At 40.3% G+C, this 17,154-nt stretch overlaps 1 protein-coding gene across 1 annotated transcript in view; it reads left to right on the forward strand.

Moving 5' to 3' along the window:
* LOC121611032 (CUB and sushi domain-containing protein 3-like) overlaps positions 1–17,154 on the forward strand; it is a 158,139-nt gene that overhangs the window by 36,770 nt on the left and 104,215 nt on the right. Inside the window, 5 exon segments of the mRNA XM_041943392.1 lie at positions 1,133–1,324; positions 2,723–2,861; positions 4,291–4,478; positions 4,823–5,017; positions 9,739–9,855. Of these exon segments, the coding sequence (XP_041799326.1) occupies positions 1,133–1,324; positions 2,723–2,861; positions 4,291–4,478; positions 4,823–5,017; positions 9,739–9,855 (831 nt within the window).

Genomic DNA, 17,154 nt, shown 5'->3' on the forward strand with positions numbered 1-17,154 from the left:
GTAGGTTGTTTGCTCTCGTTGACTCAGTCTCTCTGAGGAGTTGAAAAACATCAGGTATTACATTCTCTATATATGTTTGTACATGTACAGGTATGTCTTAGGCCTGTGTTTAAGGTTAATACCCCATTCAGTTGCAACATTTCATTTCTAAGTATGTTCCCCAATGTCATCAGAGTGTTTTCTTTTTGCCGTGTGGATCTCTGAGTATTTCATGGAATCTTTTACCATGCCCTGGTGAGCAGAGAAAGTCTTAGCTATGTCACAGTTCACTGCTAACAGTCTCCTGTACAGCGTTCGCTGATTTAAATGCAGTCCACATGTTCTGCTGGTGAGGAGTTTCCAACCCAAGCACATGAATGTGACGAGTTTTCTTTAGTATACAGACATGGCAGCCTAATGTAAAAATCAATTCACTGCATGCGTTTGAAACTGGAATCGATTCTACAGCTGTATGCTTCTACTTAAATACCCAGTTTGTCTAAGCCTAGGGGTTTACAGAACCATAAAGCTGGTTGTGAAAAGTGAACTTTGGCTGATCAATGAGTGACTGTCTTTTGGATGGTACTTTTTTGAGGATGTCAGAGCATGCTGGGGTTTAGAAACATTTTTTGAGGTTGAATCAGTTTTTAAACCATAATTTCCAGGATAAAGTTGCAATTTATTCATTGTGTATGAAAAACTGAGGTTCCACATCACCTTTTAATTCCACATTTGTATTTTGTCAACATCTTTCATTTGATGTGTTTTTGCCAGATGTATTTGGATTTTGGAAAAAAGAAAGAACTGAAACAACAACACCACACTGCAATATACTTAACTGTGTTAAGTCTCTCAATAGAGACTTTCACTGTCACTGTTACCAGATCATTCTGGTAGCTCTGGGCTGCTCCACAGCTGTGGTTTAGGAAAACAGATTAGGAAAACACAGCAGGATTTTGACTGATATCAGTCTGTAATCTGGTCTGTGCTCTAACTCTGTTTGAGCTACAATTTCGTCTTGACAGCTGTCTACCGTATGATATGAAACTCCTTGTGTTTGTATACGTGTCCTTTATTGTGCTCATTGATTCCCTGTACTGTGCATGCACATGTGGATTTATCTATGTGTGTGTCGTGTGTGTGTGTCCTTCAGGTTCGCTTGCTACAGCTTGCAGAGATCCAGGTATTCCCATGAATGGTAGTCGCAACGGGGAAGGGCGGGAGCCGGGCGACTCGGTGACCTTCTCCTGTGATCCGGGATATGAATTGCAGGGGGAGAGCAGAATCACCTGCATCCAAGTGGAAAATAGATACTACTGGCAGCCCAGCCCTCCAAGCTGCATCGGTGAGAGAGAGGGAGATAGTGTGAGTTAGAGAGAGAAGGGGGGATGTGTGGAGGAGACAGAGAGGGGTAGATGTACGGGATCAGTGAAGAAGACATGGTTAGAGGAAAAGGGAGCGAGGGAGTTTTTCTATTAACTGGCTGAAGCAGAGACTATATTTCTCTCTCACTGATGTCCTAAAAAATATGGTTAGGATAAACAAGACTCTTCAGATCTGTTTGAGTCGCTGCCAATTCTTATGTGGACAAATCCACTTCTGTAGCCAGTCTGAGAGTGAGTACTCTAAGGTCTCCCAACACATTGTCTTATTAGAGCTTAACAGCTAATTACTTAACAATGCAATTAGAAATAATTACACTAAGTCTGTCCAAAGCAACGTAGATGTTCTTGAGTTGCAGCCAAGAGGTCTGTGTTTTGTTTTTTTTTTTGGTTTTGTTTTTTTCCCAGCCAGGGAAGAGCTAGACATTTGTAGGTCTCACAATGCAATTACAAGATCACACGACTCAGCATAATGTAATGACACCAGAAACAAGTCTGCACGAGTGCAAGCTCGATGTAAAGTCAGCTGTCCTTAGACAAATTGTTGCCGTTGCATTAGAGCAACATACTCATCAGCGTGTCAGTCACACTTCCTCACAGTGAAACATGACAGCAACAGATGACAAAGCCTTTTGTGAGGCTTTCAGACAGAGAGTTTCCTCTGATATGCTGTGGCACCAAAAAATAACATGAAAAATCACATAAGCATAATCCATCCAGTTAAATCCTGGAGAAAACTGATTATTCAGTTGTCTTAATATCTTGGTAGCTACATATGTGCTTAATCGTTGTAGTCCTGATGAGATGCAATAGCCACATATCAAAACCATAAAAAAACATCATCACGAAAATGACATAATAGGTTAGGAGCAGTAAGGAAAAAGTAATTGGATTGTTGAAAGAGTTGCAGAAGAATTCCATTTTATTTCCTGATATATTTTATGTCCTCTCTGTATACATTATTATTGTTATGCATCTTACCTGTTGAACATTAAATAAAACACTTCACCAGAAATGAAAATGTACCAGCAACATCCAGTACCTTGGTAAGACAAGTGTCTAAAAAAGACCTCTTTTCATCATGATGTAGAGAAATAATGCCATAGTCCTTCTATTGCGATGTTTTTTTGGCCTGATGTCACTGTTGTACCTGATTTTAGCTGCTAATAGAGGTTGACAAAGGTCAAAGAATTTGACTCAATTATATTTAATGACCTACAAGTGCACAATCCTTCTCTGTCTCAAACTGAAATCAGCTCAGCCGCAGATGTTTGCAGCAGGTCCAGCCAATTTAAAGACTTTCTTTCTCTGTGCAGCTTTCTCATTCACTCTTCTTTCTTTCTTTTTTTTAATCTCTCAAGCTCCTTGTGGTGGGAATGTGACTGGATCTTCAGGATTCATCCTCTCTCCCAACTACCCGCACCCCTATCCACACAGCAAAGACTGTGACTGGCTTATTACTGTCCACTCAGACTATGTCATCTCTTTGGCTTTCATCAGGTAACATGAGCTGCTTCAATTTACATTTTACTTATTTTAATCCAAGCATGAAACAACTGGACTGGATGTCTAAATGGTCAGAGGATTTTGAAGAACACTGGTTTATTTAGTCATAGTAGCATTATTTACAGTTTAAAGCACATGGGTTTGATACATTCTTCACATGTGGCTCATTTAAGTTAAATTTAAGGTTTCTACAGGATGTAAACAGTACAAAAAATACTGGAGACAGTAAAAACAGCGTTGTCCTTTTTAAGTACATGGTCCAGTAGCTTACAAGATGAAACTTTGTCTAAACCTGTCGTATGTTTGTAACCTCCCTGAAACAGAATGGAGTCAGGTCTTAGTGGTTGCACAGCGGCTCAGGCTGTGCCATGGAATTGCTTGTTTTCTGCAGTGGAACCAGCCATAATAACATCATAGTATTGAGCAAAGTTGGCCATGTGTGTTAAGCAGAGGACCTGAGTTTGAGTCCAGGTGTGCTGAGAGATAGGGGAAAGCAGCAGTGCCTCTCCAAACATGGACAAGGCAGGTATTCCTGCCACTTTGCTGAAATGGGATGAAACAAGATTTCTGGAGGAATACTGTATATTGCAGGCAGAATCTTGATATACATGCAGCTCATTTTCTAGGCTGAATGATGCTCACACAGTAAACTTACATTATTAATTGCAATCTACGCATTGAGCAGCATTGCTGGCAGAGAAACTCACATGGGCCTGAGGGCATTTTCATAGGCAGCCTTACTCTTGACTTTTGAGTATTATTTTCATAGTCATTTCATAGTCAAGGGTTGGAGAAGGAGCATGGGTACATTGGCTCCTTCTGCACTTCCGCCCACTTTCTCTCTTCTCGAGGTGAAGGAGAGAAATTCACCATGTTTCCTTTTCAACTTTGTCCTTCAAAACAAACATCTAATAGAGTTAGCACAATGCCGCCTTCTCTCTTGGGAATGCCAAATGAAAGGATGGAGTTATGATTTTAAATTGGAGTTGCCTTGATCCAACTCAAATGCAATTATCTCCAAGCTATTTACATTTTTGTCATAAACCACGCTCATTATTTTGAAAACAAATGCTCCTCTCTCCCTCACTGCGGCATGTGATTTGATATACAGCGCTACAATATGAAACGATCTTTTCACACTGCATTGCCATTGCCGTCTGGGAAGATTTTGTGCCAGCGCAGTGTCACAACAATTTAATCTCTTCTCACCTCTTGGGGGAGATATCTTTTTTTATCTCTTTGTCTGGAGATGCAAAACAAATCGCTTGGTATGACTCACTTCTAGCACTGCGGTGCACACTCTCATTTTGAAACCCTAATGCATTCTAAATCTCACATACAATCTGTACAATCTGGTGGTTAAGACTTGGCAAAATAATGACTGTTTTATCTCTCATTTGTCTGTTTCTTTTGCTTGTTACAGCTTCAGTATTGAGCCCAACTATGATTTCTTGTATATCTACGATGGGCCCGACAGCAGCGCTCATCTGATTGGCAGTTTCCAAGACAGTAAACTTCCTGAGAAGATTGAGAGCACTTCAAACTTCATGTACTTGGCGTTTCGCAGTGATGGCTCTGTGAGCTACACAGGGTTTCATTTGGAATATAAAGGTACTCTGAAGGCCTACGCAAGTGGGATTCTGCATGCATTGTCACAAAATATGTTTATGTGTTGCAGCAGGGGATTTAGTTGGAAATATATAGAATTTAATTAGAAAACAACATCTTTGAAGTATGCTACTACTCACAACTATTTTTCCAATATTGATGCCAGCTTTGAGAATAGCCTTTGGTTCACCCTTATTTATTTCCACCATGTTTACCATGTTACTTTTTAACAACACGTTTTACAGCAGCTTGTATATTGCTATTTATGCCTATCTCTGCCTCATTAGGAACCCTTCTTGCTTTAGACGTTTTTACAGTTCTAAAAGTTTTCCTCTTTCGATTGGCAGCAAAACTGCGGGAAGCGTGCTTTGATCCAGGGAATATGATGAATGGCACTAGAATGGGTACTGACTACAAGCTGGGTTCTATGGTGACATTTCATTGCGAGGCTGGCTACCTGCTGCAGGGCTACTCTACTCTGACATGTGTCATGGGCAACAGCAAGAGACCAGAGTGGGACAGAGCCAAACCGAGCTGTCAAGGTGAGAGGCAGCACTTCTACATTAGCAGAAAGGCCTGAGTAGCAGACGACTGCACTCCAGCTGTTTGGTCAATATTTGATACTATGTGACACCAGGACCGTGTTGTGTAAAAATGAACTGAAGTGTGGCATGCAGCCCTCTTGCAGAACACAAGAAAAGCCAACTCAGAGGAGAGAATTCTGTGTTATTGATGTAGAGCACTTAAATCATTGCAGGCCATTTATAGTTCATTTTTGTAGGTGTTAATAAAATGATAAATGGAGGTATGGAGAACACACTGTGTTAGAAGTTTCTATCACACATTGCATAAGTATTGATATTGTATTGAGTCCAGCCTTCATACAGCATGGACTGACCTAATTACCTCACTGTTGCAAAACATAGCAAAACCTTGGCTGTAATGGAGGGCTGTCAAAATTGGCTCAAAATGACATCCGATTATTCCTTCTAAAAAAAACACATACTGAATTATATATTCCAATTAAGAATATTCATTCATTGACAGCCCTGCTCTAATGTGGCCATTTCCAGGAATACACTCTTGTGTACATCAGGGAATGGGATGTGTGTTTGTGTGTTCTGCTTTTAAAGACACCCCAAAAGATAAGTTACATAAAATTATACTGTTCATATTTGAGAAGCTGTATATTGTTGATTTTCCAATATTACAATCTTAAATTTTAGACAGAATTTTTTCTTTTTTTCTTTTAAACAAAGGCTTAATTGTCCTGGCTTTTGCCAATAGGAAAAAATCTAGCATTCAATATTGTGTCAGTTTTCATACCACTAGCTTTCTCTCCAGTACTCACCCAGATGCCTCATATGGTTTCCACTATCCAGCTGATCCCTGTCAGTGTACACAGGCTAAATCCTTGTCCTTTCAGCACAGTAAACACAGATAGCAACAGGCTCTACCTATGCACATAATATATCAGTCGATCAACTTAACCATAAAATCTGCAGCTCCAGTCAATCTTTGCAGAATGATATTAGCTTGAAGCTCAGTTGATGAACAAAAGCGATATTAATACATTCATGATATGCAAGACATATATTTCCAAGTGTTGCAACGTTTATGCTAAAGTACAATAAAAGTAATGAAAGTGCTACAGCTCAATGTTTCATCATTGTATACAGTCTACCTGGTCTACAGAATTAGGTTGTTTTAAACTAACAATAGTCAAAACAACCTCACAAAGTGCTGACATGTATTAATGTAAAAATATCGTTTTTGGAATGTTACAAGAACATCATATAGCAAGTATTCGTTGTTTATTGTTCACAGCCAGATCTACAGTTTCTCCATTTCATCGAGGTTTCGAGTATCACAGTAATCACAGTGTCAAGGAGAGAAGTGAGACAAAAAGTGAGGAGTTTCAAACCCAGTGCTCCTCCCTCCAGCAGCATTACACCATTTTTAACACTCCTCAAAGTATTTAATCTGCCGAGGCTGAATTAGAATTCAGCTCTCATTTTCAGCAGTGGGGAACGCGGGACACCCACTCTCACACCAGGGAGCTATTCATTACTTTTACAGTTGCCACCTGTGTGTCTTCACTGAACAGCCCCGGGGTTATGTGCTTTACTAAAGGGTCCATCAGCCATTCTCCATTTAGTAATTTTACTTTGAGATCAAATTTGAATTGATGACTTACAGTCTAAAGGCTAAAACGAACGGCTTCAGCTGCTCCAGCATATGGTCAGCTCCTGTCCCTTCACATTATGTAGCGATTAGCTGAAGTTGATATTATTTCCCAAACAAGCAAAACATGCAGTTTACTGTACAAAGTTGCCAGCCAGCAACACTCATTCCTATTAAATTATTTGTTGTTGAATGGTATTGTGGACAGCAAGCAGCAATCATGCTGCAATACACAGCCATGCCAAAAAGTATAGCTTTTCAACTGTTTCATGTACCCACATCCAGTATTTATACATAAGATGTACATTTCCAACAACAGATTATGTTGTAACGAGAACCAGACAAATACATTTGTGGCCTGATATGATTGGTCAATAGTAGCTTACAGTGTTAGTTAAATTACTTTCAAAATCTAATGCATTTCATGTAGATTTGAAAGTAATATGTTACTTTACACTGTTAATGTTTGTGTGAAGTAATGTATTACTTGCGTGACTTTCACCAAAAAACTGCAGAAGGAATTCTGGTTTGTAATAATAATAATAATAATGGTATCTACTATGGCCTCAGCATTGCCTAGTCTCTATGGCATGAAGCTGTCTGCAGCGGCTCTGTGAAGGCTCGCACCTCAGCTGTGTCTCTCGGGCATAACTGCAACCTAAATTGTTTATTATGCTTCAAGTCTGTTTTTTTGACAATACATGCATAAAGGCATTGCATTTTGCAAGCTATGCACAGCAGAGTATGCTGGTCTCTAGACAAACACACACACACACACGCACACGCTATTATTATTGCACTATTTTGCACCAAGTTTGCTGAATGCTGGAGTTATAGTGACAGCCCATATTTTCCATTATGATGTGCTGGACTGAGTAGTTTGTAAAGTTACTGTTTTATTTTCCAAAATGCAAATGTTACTTTTATTATCATTTTTACAGTAGTGATTGTAATGTGTGTGTTCAGAACATGCTGGTTTATGTTAGTAATTGTCATTTTTGTGCTGGTTTATAGCTTTAACCATTAGTGAGGTGGCTGGTGCGTTTTTTGACCCCAGCTGTATTTTACAACAGTCCTTTTAATTTCTTGTTCACTCTAATAAATGTTATTAAATGGATGACATCTTTGTTGGATTAAAACACTTATGAACCAGCGGTAATGTGGTACTGAAATCTTGTTAAAGTATTATATTACTATCATATATATATACTATATTATTATTATTATTATTATTATTATTATTATTATTATTATTATTATTATTATTATTATTATTATTATTACTATTATTATTATTATTATTATTATTAACGAAAAGTAACACATTACCCACAACACTGTTCTCCTATCATAGATAAGCGGATCAACTTATATGGTCAATTTTCAAGTGAGAATGGGCTCGTGTATGCATATATACCGACCAATAAGTAATTGCAGTACAGATGTGTTTGAGTGCTCAGTAAAGTTCTTTAAAAAATCTAGTTTATAATTCTTACTATCATCACATAGATAGATTTAAGTAATAACTCACCATTTTTACATGGACATTTATTTTATTTTTTTTACTTATTTTAGAACACAAAATGATAGGCTTTGCCGTCTGCCCATTTCCCCTTAGCCCTACACTCACCTGTCAGAGTGGAACCATTAAAGCATATCTTGAGAATCCCCTCCTCCCTTAGTGCTGCTCTCACCTGCTGTTGATTGACAGTCCAGCGTGCCCCCCTTCTCGACAGCAGCATTCTCAAATTCCTCACCCGCCACCACGCTGTGGCTCCCTTTCTTCCTGACAAATCATGTTGAATTAGAGTCCTGCTTGCCGTCATCACATATGTTTGATTACATGGCTTTTGCCACACCAACAACCAGACACGGAAAAAATTGCTGAGCCATCTTTCTCCATTAGCGCCTCAACTCGCTTTTGTTCATCCTCTCCTGTGCTCCATGAAACAGTAGTGACATGTGCATTGTGTGGGCCACAGGGGGTTCAGAGCAGCTGGTGACAGCCTTCCTCCGACAAATGAGTGTGTGTTTGTTTACAGTCGAGGCTCCCCCACCTGATGGCTCAGTCCGTGAGGTCTGAGGCAACTGCATTAGAGGGCCTCTTGGCAAATTAGGTACATCATTAACATCTCAAGATAGGACTCTGAGATGTGTCGCAGGTGCAGGACAGACCGCAGCTTGTATTGATTAACTGACACTATGATGATGGCGCAAGTAAAAGTTTATGAGATGCAAGGGAATGCTTTTTGTTTGGAGTTAGTTTCTAAAGACGTGTTGGTCCCCTTCTTGTGGATGGAGGTCTTCATTACCTTACTGGTGGCACGAACTGCATGACTACATACTAACAGAAATGCACAGTCATGTTTGAATCAATTAAGGTTGGAAATAATTATCCTGCATCTTCAAAGCGAGAGCAGCTGGACTTCATATGAACATAGTCTGCCGACCGAAAGTTTCTCAAAACATGCTGCTCGGCAAAATGGGCTGATTAAAGTCACAGGCGTGTGGACATTTTGCAATTGCGTGTTTTGTTGATTTATGGTGTTTTTACGTATTTTGAAGGCAAACAATACTTTTCCTTTGCTGGTTGTTTTCCTTCTAGATCAGATTTTTTGTTCCAACCAATCAAGAGGTCACCTAATTATCATCTGAAGACTGAGATCAGCTGATTAAATGAGTCCAGCCTGGTGTGCTTGGTTGGAATGAACCTGCAGCCACAGGGCCCTTTATGGAATAGTTTGGACATGCCTGTCCTAGGTTTTAACCCTCTAAGCACAACTCAGGACTCCTTTCCTCTCCTTTTACAGCTCACTTTGCTTTTGAAAATGTCCCCAAAGTGTCTGTCAAGTGCCAAACTATTTTGGTATGCTGGCCACAATTATATTTGTCAGCAGCTGAAAGTTCAAATGTGACTTTTCATTTCATTTTCTGACTTAAACTGCTTACCTGTACACTTGTGCCAGTGAAATAGAACTGCTGATTGTATTTTATTGCCTCATTTCCCCAGGTACTGTGAACTGGTTGTTTCACATTTGTTCACTGTGCTTCTCTGTTGCTTCCCTTCCTGTCCCCACAGCTCCATGTGGAGGTCATTTCACGGGTTCAGAGGGAACTGTACTGTCCCCAAACTACCCACATAATTACACCAGAGGCCAGAGCTGTGTCTATGACATCTTTGTCCCTGGGGACTTTGGTAAGCATTTTAAACATTATTTTCACAGACTTGCAGAAAATTGCTACCCATTTTCTGTTCAGCTGGGTTTTCACATTCAAACATGAAGTAAGCAGAGGCTAAGAGAGATAATGGTTTCTGTTTTCTGTGAGTTTTCTCTTAATGATGAGGATAGAGGATAATCTCTGAAGACACACACACTTCCTTCAAAGTTGGTCATAGGTGAAAGAATACTATCGAACAAAATGTTCAGACTTGCATAATTTATTTCCCTGTTGCGCTTAATTTTTCTTTCAGGCATTGCAGTATTTTTGGTTTGGCATGTTGGATGTTTACGGCTATTAACACTCAGGTTAAATGCTCGTCTGCTTCTGCATTGATATTCAATCCCTGTATTCTTCTTTCATATCTGACCGCTGAATTGACAGAAAATCGATGTTTGCCAATGGTTGAATGAACAGACAAAGGTCAGTGAGGGCCACTGATGTCCCTCACAGTGATGTGTGTCCAATGAAATCACATTCAGTTCAGTTTTATTTATACAGCGCCAATTCACAACCGAATTTGTCTCAGGACACTTTCCATATAGAGCAGGTACAGAACAACCTCTTTATCTACAGAGACCCAACAGTTCCCTCATGAGCAAGCACTTGGCAACAGTGGCGAGGAAAACCTTCCTTCCAATTCAATTAATACATAAATGTGACAATTCCATACCAGCATGCTGTAGGCTACACCTGCTACACCTCTTTTGGCCGTTTCCTTGTCCATGAGTTCAGACACAGCCTGAATTGTGACAGTGTTTGGGGCTTCAGCCAGAGACATGAAAGCACAATAGCATCAGGGAAAACAGAAATTGATTGTGTTGACATGAAAAACGCTCTGTAACGTAAGTAATGGAGAGGAAGGTCAAGCAGAGGAGGGGGTGGGCAATAGATGGAGCAAGAAAATGCAGTGCTGAGTTTACCCAAGCGCTTCTGTATATACATAATTCAGCAAAGATCTCTAGAAGACCTTGATGCGCTTCTGCTCAATATTCCATGTTAGTCATAAAGAGCTGCTGAAATCGTAGGCAGAGGTTTTTATTCTGTAAAGCCCTGTGCATATGAAACACAGATTAATCCCCCCTGTGATGATCCAGCCCGACAGTTTACATCCTCTGTTGCCATCTCCCACTGCTCATGGAGTCCAGGAGCCCACAGGTCTCCTTTTTATTTCATAAATATTGCATACAAATTCGGCATTTGCTTAAACCGCCTGCAAAAGCTTAATGGAGTGTGGAAGTCGCCAAGCAACATTCCCACCTGGGCCTGCAAATTTATTCCATGGAGTGCAGACACAGAGGCTATTGACGAGTCCCACTGATGATGAACAAGACTGCTGTGGCGTGGCTTGAAGGAAATGTATTCGGAGTAGTAGTCTAACAAAGCAACTGAGGTTTACGGCTCGAGTAGAGCAAATTGTAAATGTTGAGCTACAAGCCGAGCTATGATGTAACGAGAAATCCTAATTTATCTCAAACACGTGCCCCTCATTTCACTAGTAATATATGAATGTTTGATACAGAAGCCAGCACAGATAATGCCCTTGCACCTTGCAAGTGAAAAAAGCTCTCGGCAGTAATGACAATTGACCAAACAGAGCTTATTTCCATACAGTATAGGTGCTCTTAGAAAACTAGCCCTCGGCTTATTATGCATTGCAGTATGTTCCAACCACAGTACCGCCCTAACATTATTTGCTGTTTATTTTAACCTCATCGATTTACTTTGCTTAATCATTTAAGTTAAATTCCATTAACAATAAGGCCTAATAATGTATGTAGAGTCGAGCGTTTTATTGTTTTTAACCCCCAGATAAAACAGTATGGACAGAAATGTTGTTCTCTGCAGCAGCTTGGCAGCAGTGTCCAGCCTATAGGCAGTGTGACAGCAGAAATCACATTTCAGTGTCCAGTATACAGGTAATTGAAATTTGTAAGCGCCTAGGGTAGAGTATCAAGCGCATGTGTCCTAGTCCTTCATATGACCGATAGCATACCATAAGCCTTTGAGACATGGTGTCAACCTGGTTCAACCGGCAGGAAAAGGTCAGTGGAAAATATCATCTCGAGACTGTGGCCCAGTGACCTGAGGGTTTTACACCTGGGTAGAGTGGTGGGGGAGGGATTGCAGTGTTATATGGATGTATGTCTTTTGCTGTCAAGGTGTAGCTACAAAAATGTATGTATTGTAAAATGTTTCTTGATATTTGAAATATGTCGCACTCACACTGTGTTCATCTGCTCAGAACTGAGTCGGAAGCAGGACATTTAAAATTCATTCAACCATGTGCTCTTAATGATTATTATTAGAATATGTGATTAAGTTGGTGCCAGTACAGTGTCTGACATCATGCCTGAGTCATGGTTGCCAAGATGGCAACCGGCCGTCAACCGTCGGTTGCCAGAATGAGAGCTATGTTTGAAGTGTCGATCATCCTAAAATGGATTTCACTGAAAACAAGTGCAAATGCAAAATAAAATGAATAATGATAGACAGATGGGATTTTTTTTTATTGCATATTTACAAGGTGGCCTCAAGTATAATGAGGTAAATTGTAATAGGGAAAATAATTACCTCCTGTAAGCCTGATCAGATCTCTACTTCATTAATCACATTGCTACTATATTTGATTCAGAAACAAGACAGGGCTGGAAACTGTTGTTTATATCTGAGGAAATATTTAACACTGAAAAGTTTTTCATGGATAACCTGATTTCAGGTTATAATGGACAATTTTGCCATGTTCCCAGATCTTGGCAGTTATCTCACAGATAGTAATATTACAGTGTAACATGCTGTGAAAAAAGCGAAATCGTTTAATTTCAGCTTTGCCATTTGTGACAGAGTAAACAGCTAGAGATGTTTTTTTTTTTTTTTTTTTCTCCACATTTGGCTGTCTTATTGCTTGAGCACCTGGCTGACTGGTGAAGTGATGACAGTATACTCTGCCTACAAGAGTAAATAAATACAACAGCAGCAATCTCGTTTTCCTCCTATTCTGAGGTGAGGAATTCAGCATTCTTTATTTGTTGTAGCTGTTTATTTTTAGACAACAGTGGAAACTGGTAGCCTACAGGGGCAACCAGATCAAATCAAATGCTTGATGGTGGTTCAGATCTAGTTGCCCGGGGCGAACGCCCAGCTGTTGTCGAGCCCTGCAGTACAAGTTGTTAGGTACGGCTTTGTGATTTCTTATTACAAGATTTTTGCATGCATACATATATAATAGGACTAAAAGTGATGACGTACTGTAAACAGCTACAGATGTAGTTTTCCTAAAAGCACAGGTTTGCACAGTGTGTTTTAAGATCAGATAAGATAATATAAGATAAACTTAATTAATCCCCAGCTGGTTAAATTCGGTGTCACAGGCTTGAGACATCTTAAAAAGGTTTTATCTTAAAAAGTTTACATGTGTTCGATGTTGGCAGATGTTGTGTTCAGAGGCACCATAGTACAGTTTGGATAGATTGACTTTCATGGTTTCTGTCTAACAAACCCTGTGGATAGGTTCATACCTCTCTGTATGTTTCTGTGTTTTTCTTTGCTGTGCCGCATATTGCACCTGATATACTAACATAATGTGTGCACATAATAAATGTCCATCCCTATCATCATAATGCACCACAGAGTAATCTAGTTGAATTCTGCCTGAAGCGTCACCTCAATCATACAAATATATTCTGTCTTTTCGCAGGACTTACTGGTCCCACATGACATTCATTTACAATTGATGCCTGATTTCTGCTCTTGTCCTGTGTATACAGTTCATATAGGCACCAATGCACTGTATCCCAGTTAATTATGATCACGATCATAACAATTATAATACAAAATGAACTGGCAGTCTGCACCAGTGCTTAAAGCACACTGTGAGTATAGCTACTAAAGGGGCTGCACATTCATTTGTGAGCCATCATTTCATATGTATGCGCTGTGCCCAGCTTATTTTACTTTGCACCATTCAGATGTCATTAAGGTACAATGTGCATCTGTCTTGCCCTTTAATGTTTAATTATTCTGTCAGAAATAATGGTTGTAGTCATATTTCAAACAATAACTCTGCTTCTTTTTTAAAGAGATAAATTATTCATGGCACTCAACCTTTGCCTTGGGCAATGCTTGTAAACATACAGACATACACCGCCCCACTGGAGTTCACTCTTGTTTACACCTAGTTCAGTGGCTAGTATATAACTTTTTTTGTCTTATTCGTCCAGCAGTGTGTGGTATTTTTTCAATTAAAAACAGGGAGACTGACCATCGAAATATTTTGACAAGATAAAACCTCATTGGGGGTCAAATTAAAAAGCGTGAACACACAGTTTCTTGGTCAAAATGCCAGACCGGGCTTCAAGGTGAATTGATTTTTGTTTTTGGTTTTTTTGTTTTTTTTCAGCTTAAATTTGTATAGTTTGTATTTTGCTTAAAGGACTTGTTTCCTCCGTGGAGTCTCCTCTCTGAATGTTTGATGGCTTCACAGGTTCTGATTTTCTTTCCTTTTGCAAGATAATGTGCTTTTTGTTTTGAACTGGATTGTGCATGAAACATCCCCAATGAGATAGCAACATTCACTCCAAATATCATTAATATTGTAGGTAACCTTTGAAAACCAACGGTGAATCTCAAAATCTCATTACAATTGAAATGATTGTCAGAAGCTATACTGAAGTTGAAAATTGAAGCTAACTCCTAATCCTCTGCACTAGAGTCACCTACACACCTTTAACTCTGGACAACAAAGTTATGTAGCCGGTCAAATATCCATTATAACAGCATATATCTTCACTTGTGGTTAACTTTGCAAAAGTTGCATTTCATCCCAGTGTAGTCTCTCACTGGATGGATGCTCATAATGACTCATTGGTGAATTTGATTTCATCGACACAACATTCAGTCACCTCTGTTGATCTCCTGAGGCTTTTTATAGCTTCAGTGTATGTGTTTATATAATACTAACAACAACATGTGCGTATTGGTTGCCACAGAATGTGTCAGGAGGCGAGACAGGAGCACTGACAGATTGCAGTAATAAATCTGGGCTGTAACAAGATGGACAGCAAATGAGTGAGAGAGACACTGTGGAGACTGCAAGAGGTAAAGGGAGTGAGTCTAACAATGAGAAGGAGGCCCATAGATCTCGGTTGAATGTGAAAGTCTCCGAGAGAACAAGTTAGATGGAGAGCGTGATAATGAGTGAGAGAGTTATAATGAGCGAGACAGGGAATGAGAAGAGAGGGAGAGAGAAACAGTGCTGCTGAGAGCAATCATAAAAACGATGACCCCGGGGGCTGATTGTTGACTCATCAGTGATGTTCACTGGAGAGTAAGATTTTGCCTGGGGCCGCTTGAGTACATGACTTGCTACATCCCACACAAAAACCATTACCTTGTCTGTCTGCGTCAGCTTGCAGCGTATACACTAGCCTCAGTGTGATTAACCTTATTTGAACTGTGAACTCAGCTCTGGCCCCACCTTGATATAGAGCGTCTTTTTGCGATGGGGTTGCACAGGTACATATGTCGGTGGCTGTGTAATTAGAGAGTGTGGCTCATTCAGATTTGAGTGTGTGGAGCACTCACATAAATGACTACGTTGACTGGATTTGACAACCTGCGTTTTTTCAAGTTGATGAGATTCTTTTCTGGGTACCAATTGTGTGAGTTCAATGGCTTGTGCTAGTTGTCAGATACGCCCCTGAAGACTGCTGTATACTGTTCAAACAAGTAATGATGATAAACGATGATAAAGACCCAAGCAAAAAAAACAAAAACAAAAGAAAACCTGAAAGAGTGCAGCTGAAATTGGAAGTAAAGAAGCCGGTTATATCGCCTTACCCTCTTCCTCCTTTCACGACTTCTTGGAGGGACATGCAGCTTTCAATCCACAGAGGGGAGTTTCTACCCAAGATAGAAGCCTAATGGACTGAATGCAGCTTGTGCCAAGGTGCAGCCACATTCTCCCTGCCAAAAGGGCTGATGCAATTTCACTGTGATAATGGGTCATTAAAAATATATATGCTGGTGCTGTCATACAATCCCTCTGGTTTCTGTAAATGATGCTTGTGTATGCTGTCATAGCCCAGAATCTCCGAAGGACCGTGCTGCCACAAAGCAAAAACGACAGGTAGCGCTTCCATAATTCATAGCCAGAAGGACAAACATATGCTGCCATTTTCCTTACCTTTTGCTGTTGCCTGTGCTGTGAGTGTCTCTAACACCTTATCTGGGCTTTGTGCACATTTTGCCTTAAGGCACATGTAGCTAATTGAGTGGCTGTGGGCAAGAATGGACTTGCATTACATTGCGGTTACATTAGTGATATCCTGAGCAATTGCTTTTCACAGCAGGACCCAGTGATAGTTTACCTGAGTGACTATGTACCAGGAGGAAATTCAGTTTCCAACCTACTTAATTTCCTGCCATCAGGACCATTTAGCTTGACTGACCAAAAACATTTTGGTTAAATGTAACTCTAAATGTAAGGTAAAAATGTCAGCTGTACCAGACCATCAGTCGTCACTTATCACGGACAGTAAGTCCACGTGAATCCACCTGCTCTGAGTGAATTTTAACTAGAAGTTAAAAAAAATCTGAATGGAAATGAAAAGTTTTAAAAATGTTTTCGCACCACCAGATAACACAGAAGAAGGCAGATCTCAAACCTGATGTACCGTAGTCACAGCAGACACATTTACTCATCATAGCACAGGACACAGAAGTACACAAAGCACAGGAGGAACTAAAAACATTAACGATGGCTCTGTGCGATCCTTGAAGGTGCAATGTGTAACATGTGGCCCAGGTAACTCACCCGGTAGAGCACTTGCCCCGAGGGTGTGTCCTTACTGCAGTGGCCTCTCAGTGCTCTCCCGCTTGACGGCCCTCCTGTCCCCACCTGCCATGTCTTCATCATCCTGGTCGGAGCCACTGATCAACTCTGTGCTGTTTTCCCTGGCGACAAACTGGCCTCCAGTTGTGCACCAAGCTGTCGGTGGAGGAACACTTTGGTCAGCTAATGAGGCCAGTAGCTGCAGCTTACTGATCTGATAGTAGAAGTAGCTACAGCAAATCGTTGTAGTCTCCCTATTTGGTTGGAGTGACCTTCTCCAGGTGGCCAATCTTTACATGCCTCTTAAGTGTCCCATTATGCATTATCAACATAAGAAGGTAACAGGAAAGGTAACTGCAAATTCTTGAGCATAAATGCAAGTAAGACCTTGTTGACTTTGATGAGACAATGAGGAACATCTGTCAGGAGCTGGATGCTCGCCAA

This window comes from Chelmon rostratus, chromosome 8 (genome assembly GCF_017976325.1).
Source record: "Chelmon rostratus isolate fCheRos1 chromosome 8, fCheRos1.pri, whole genome shotgun sequence".
In the NCBI taxonomy this organism is placed as follows: Eukaryota; Metazoa; Chordata; class Actinopteri; order Chaetodontiformes; family Chaetodontidae; genus Chelmon; species Chelmon rostratus.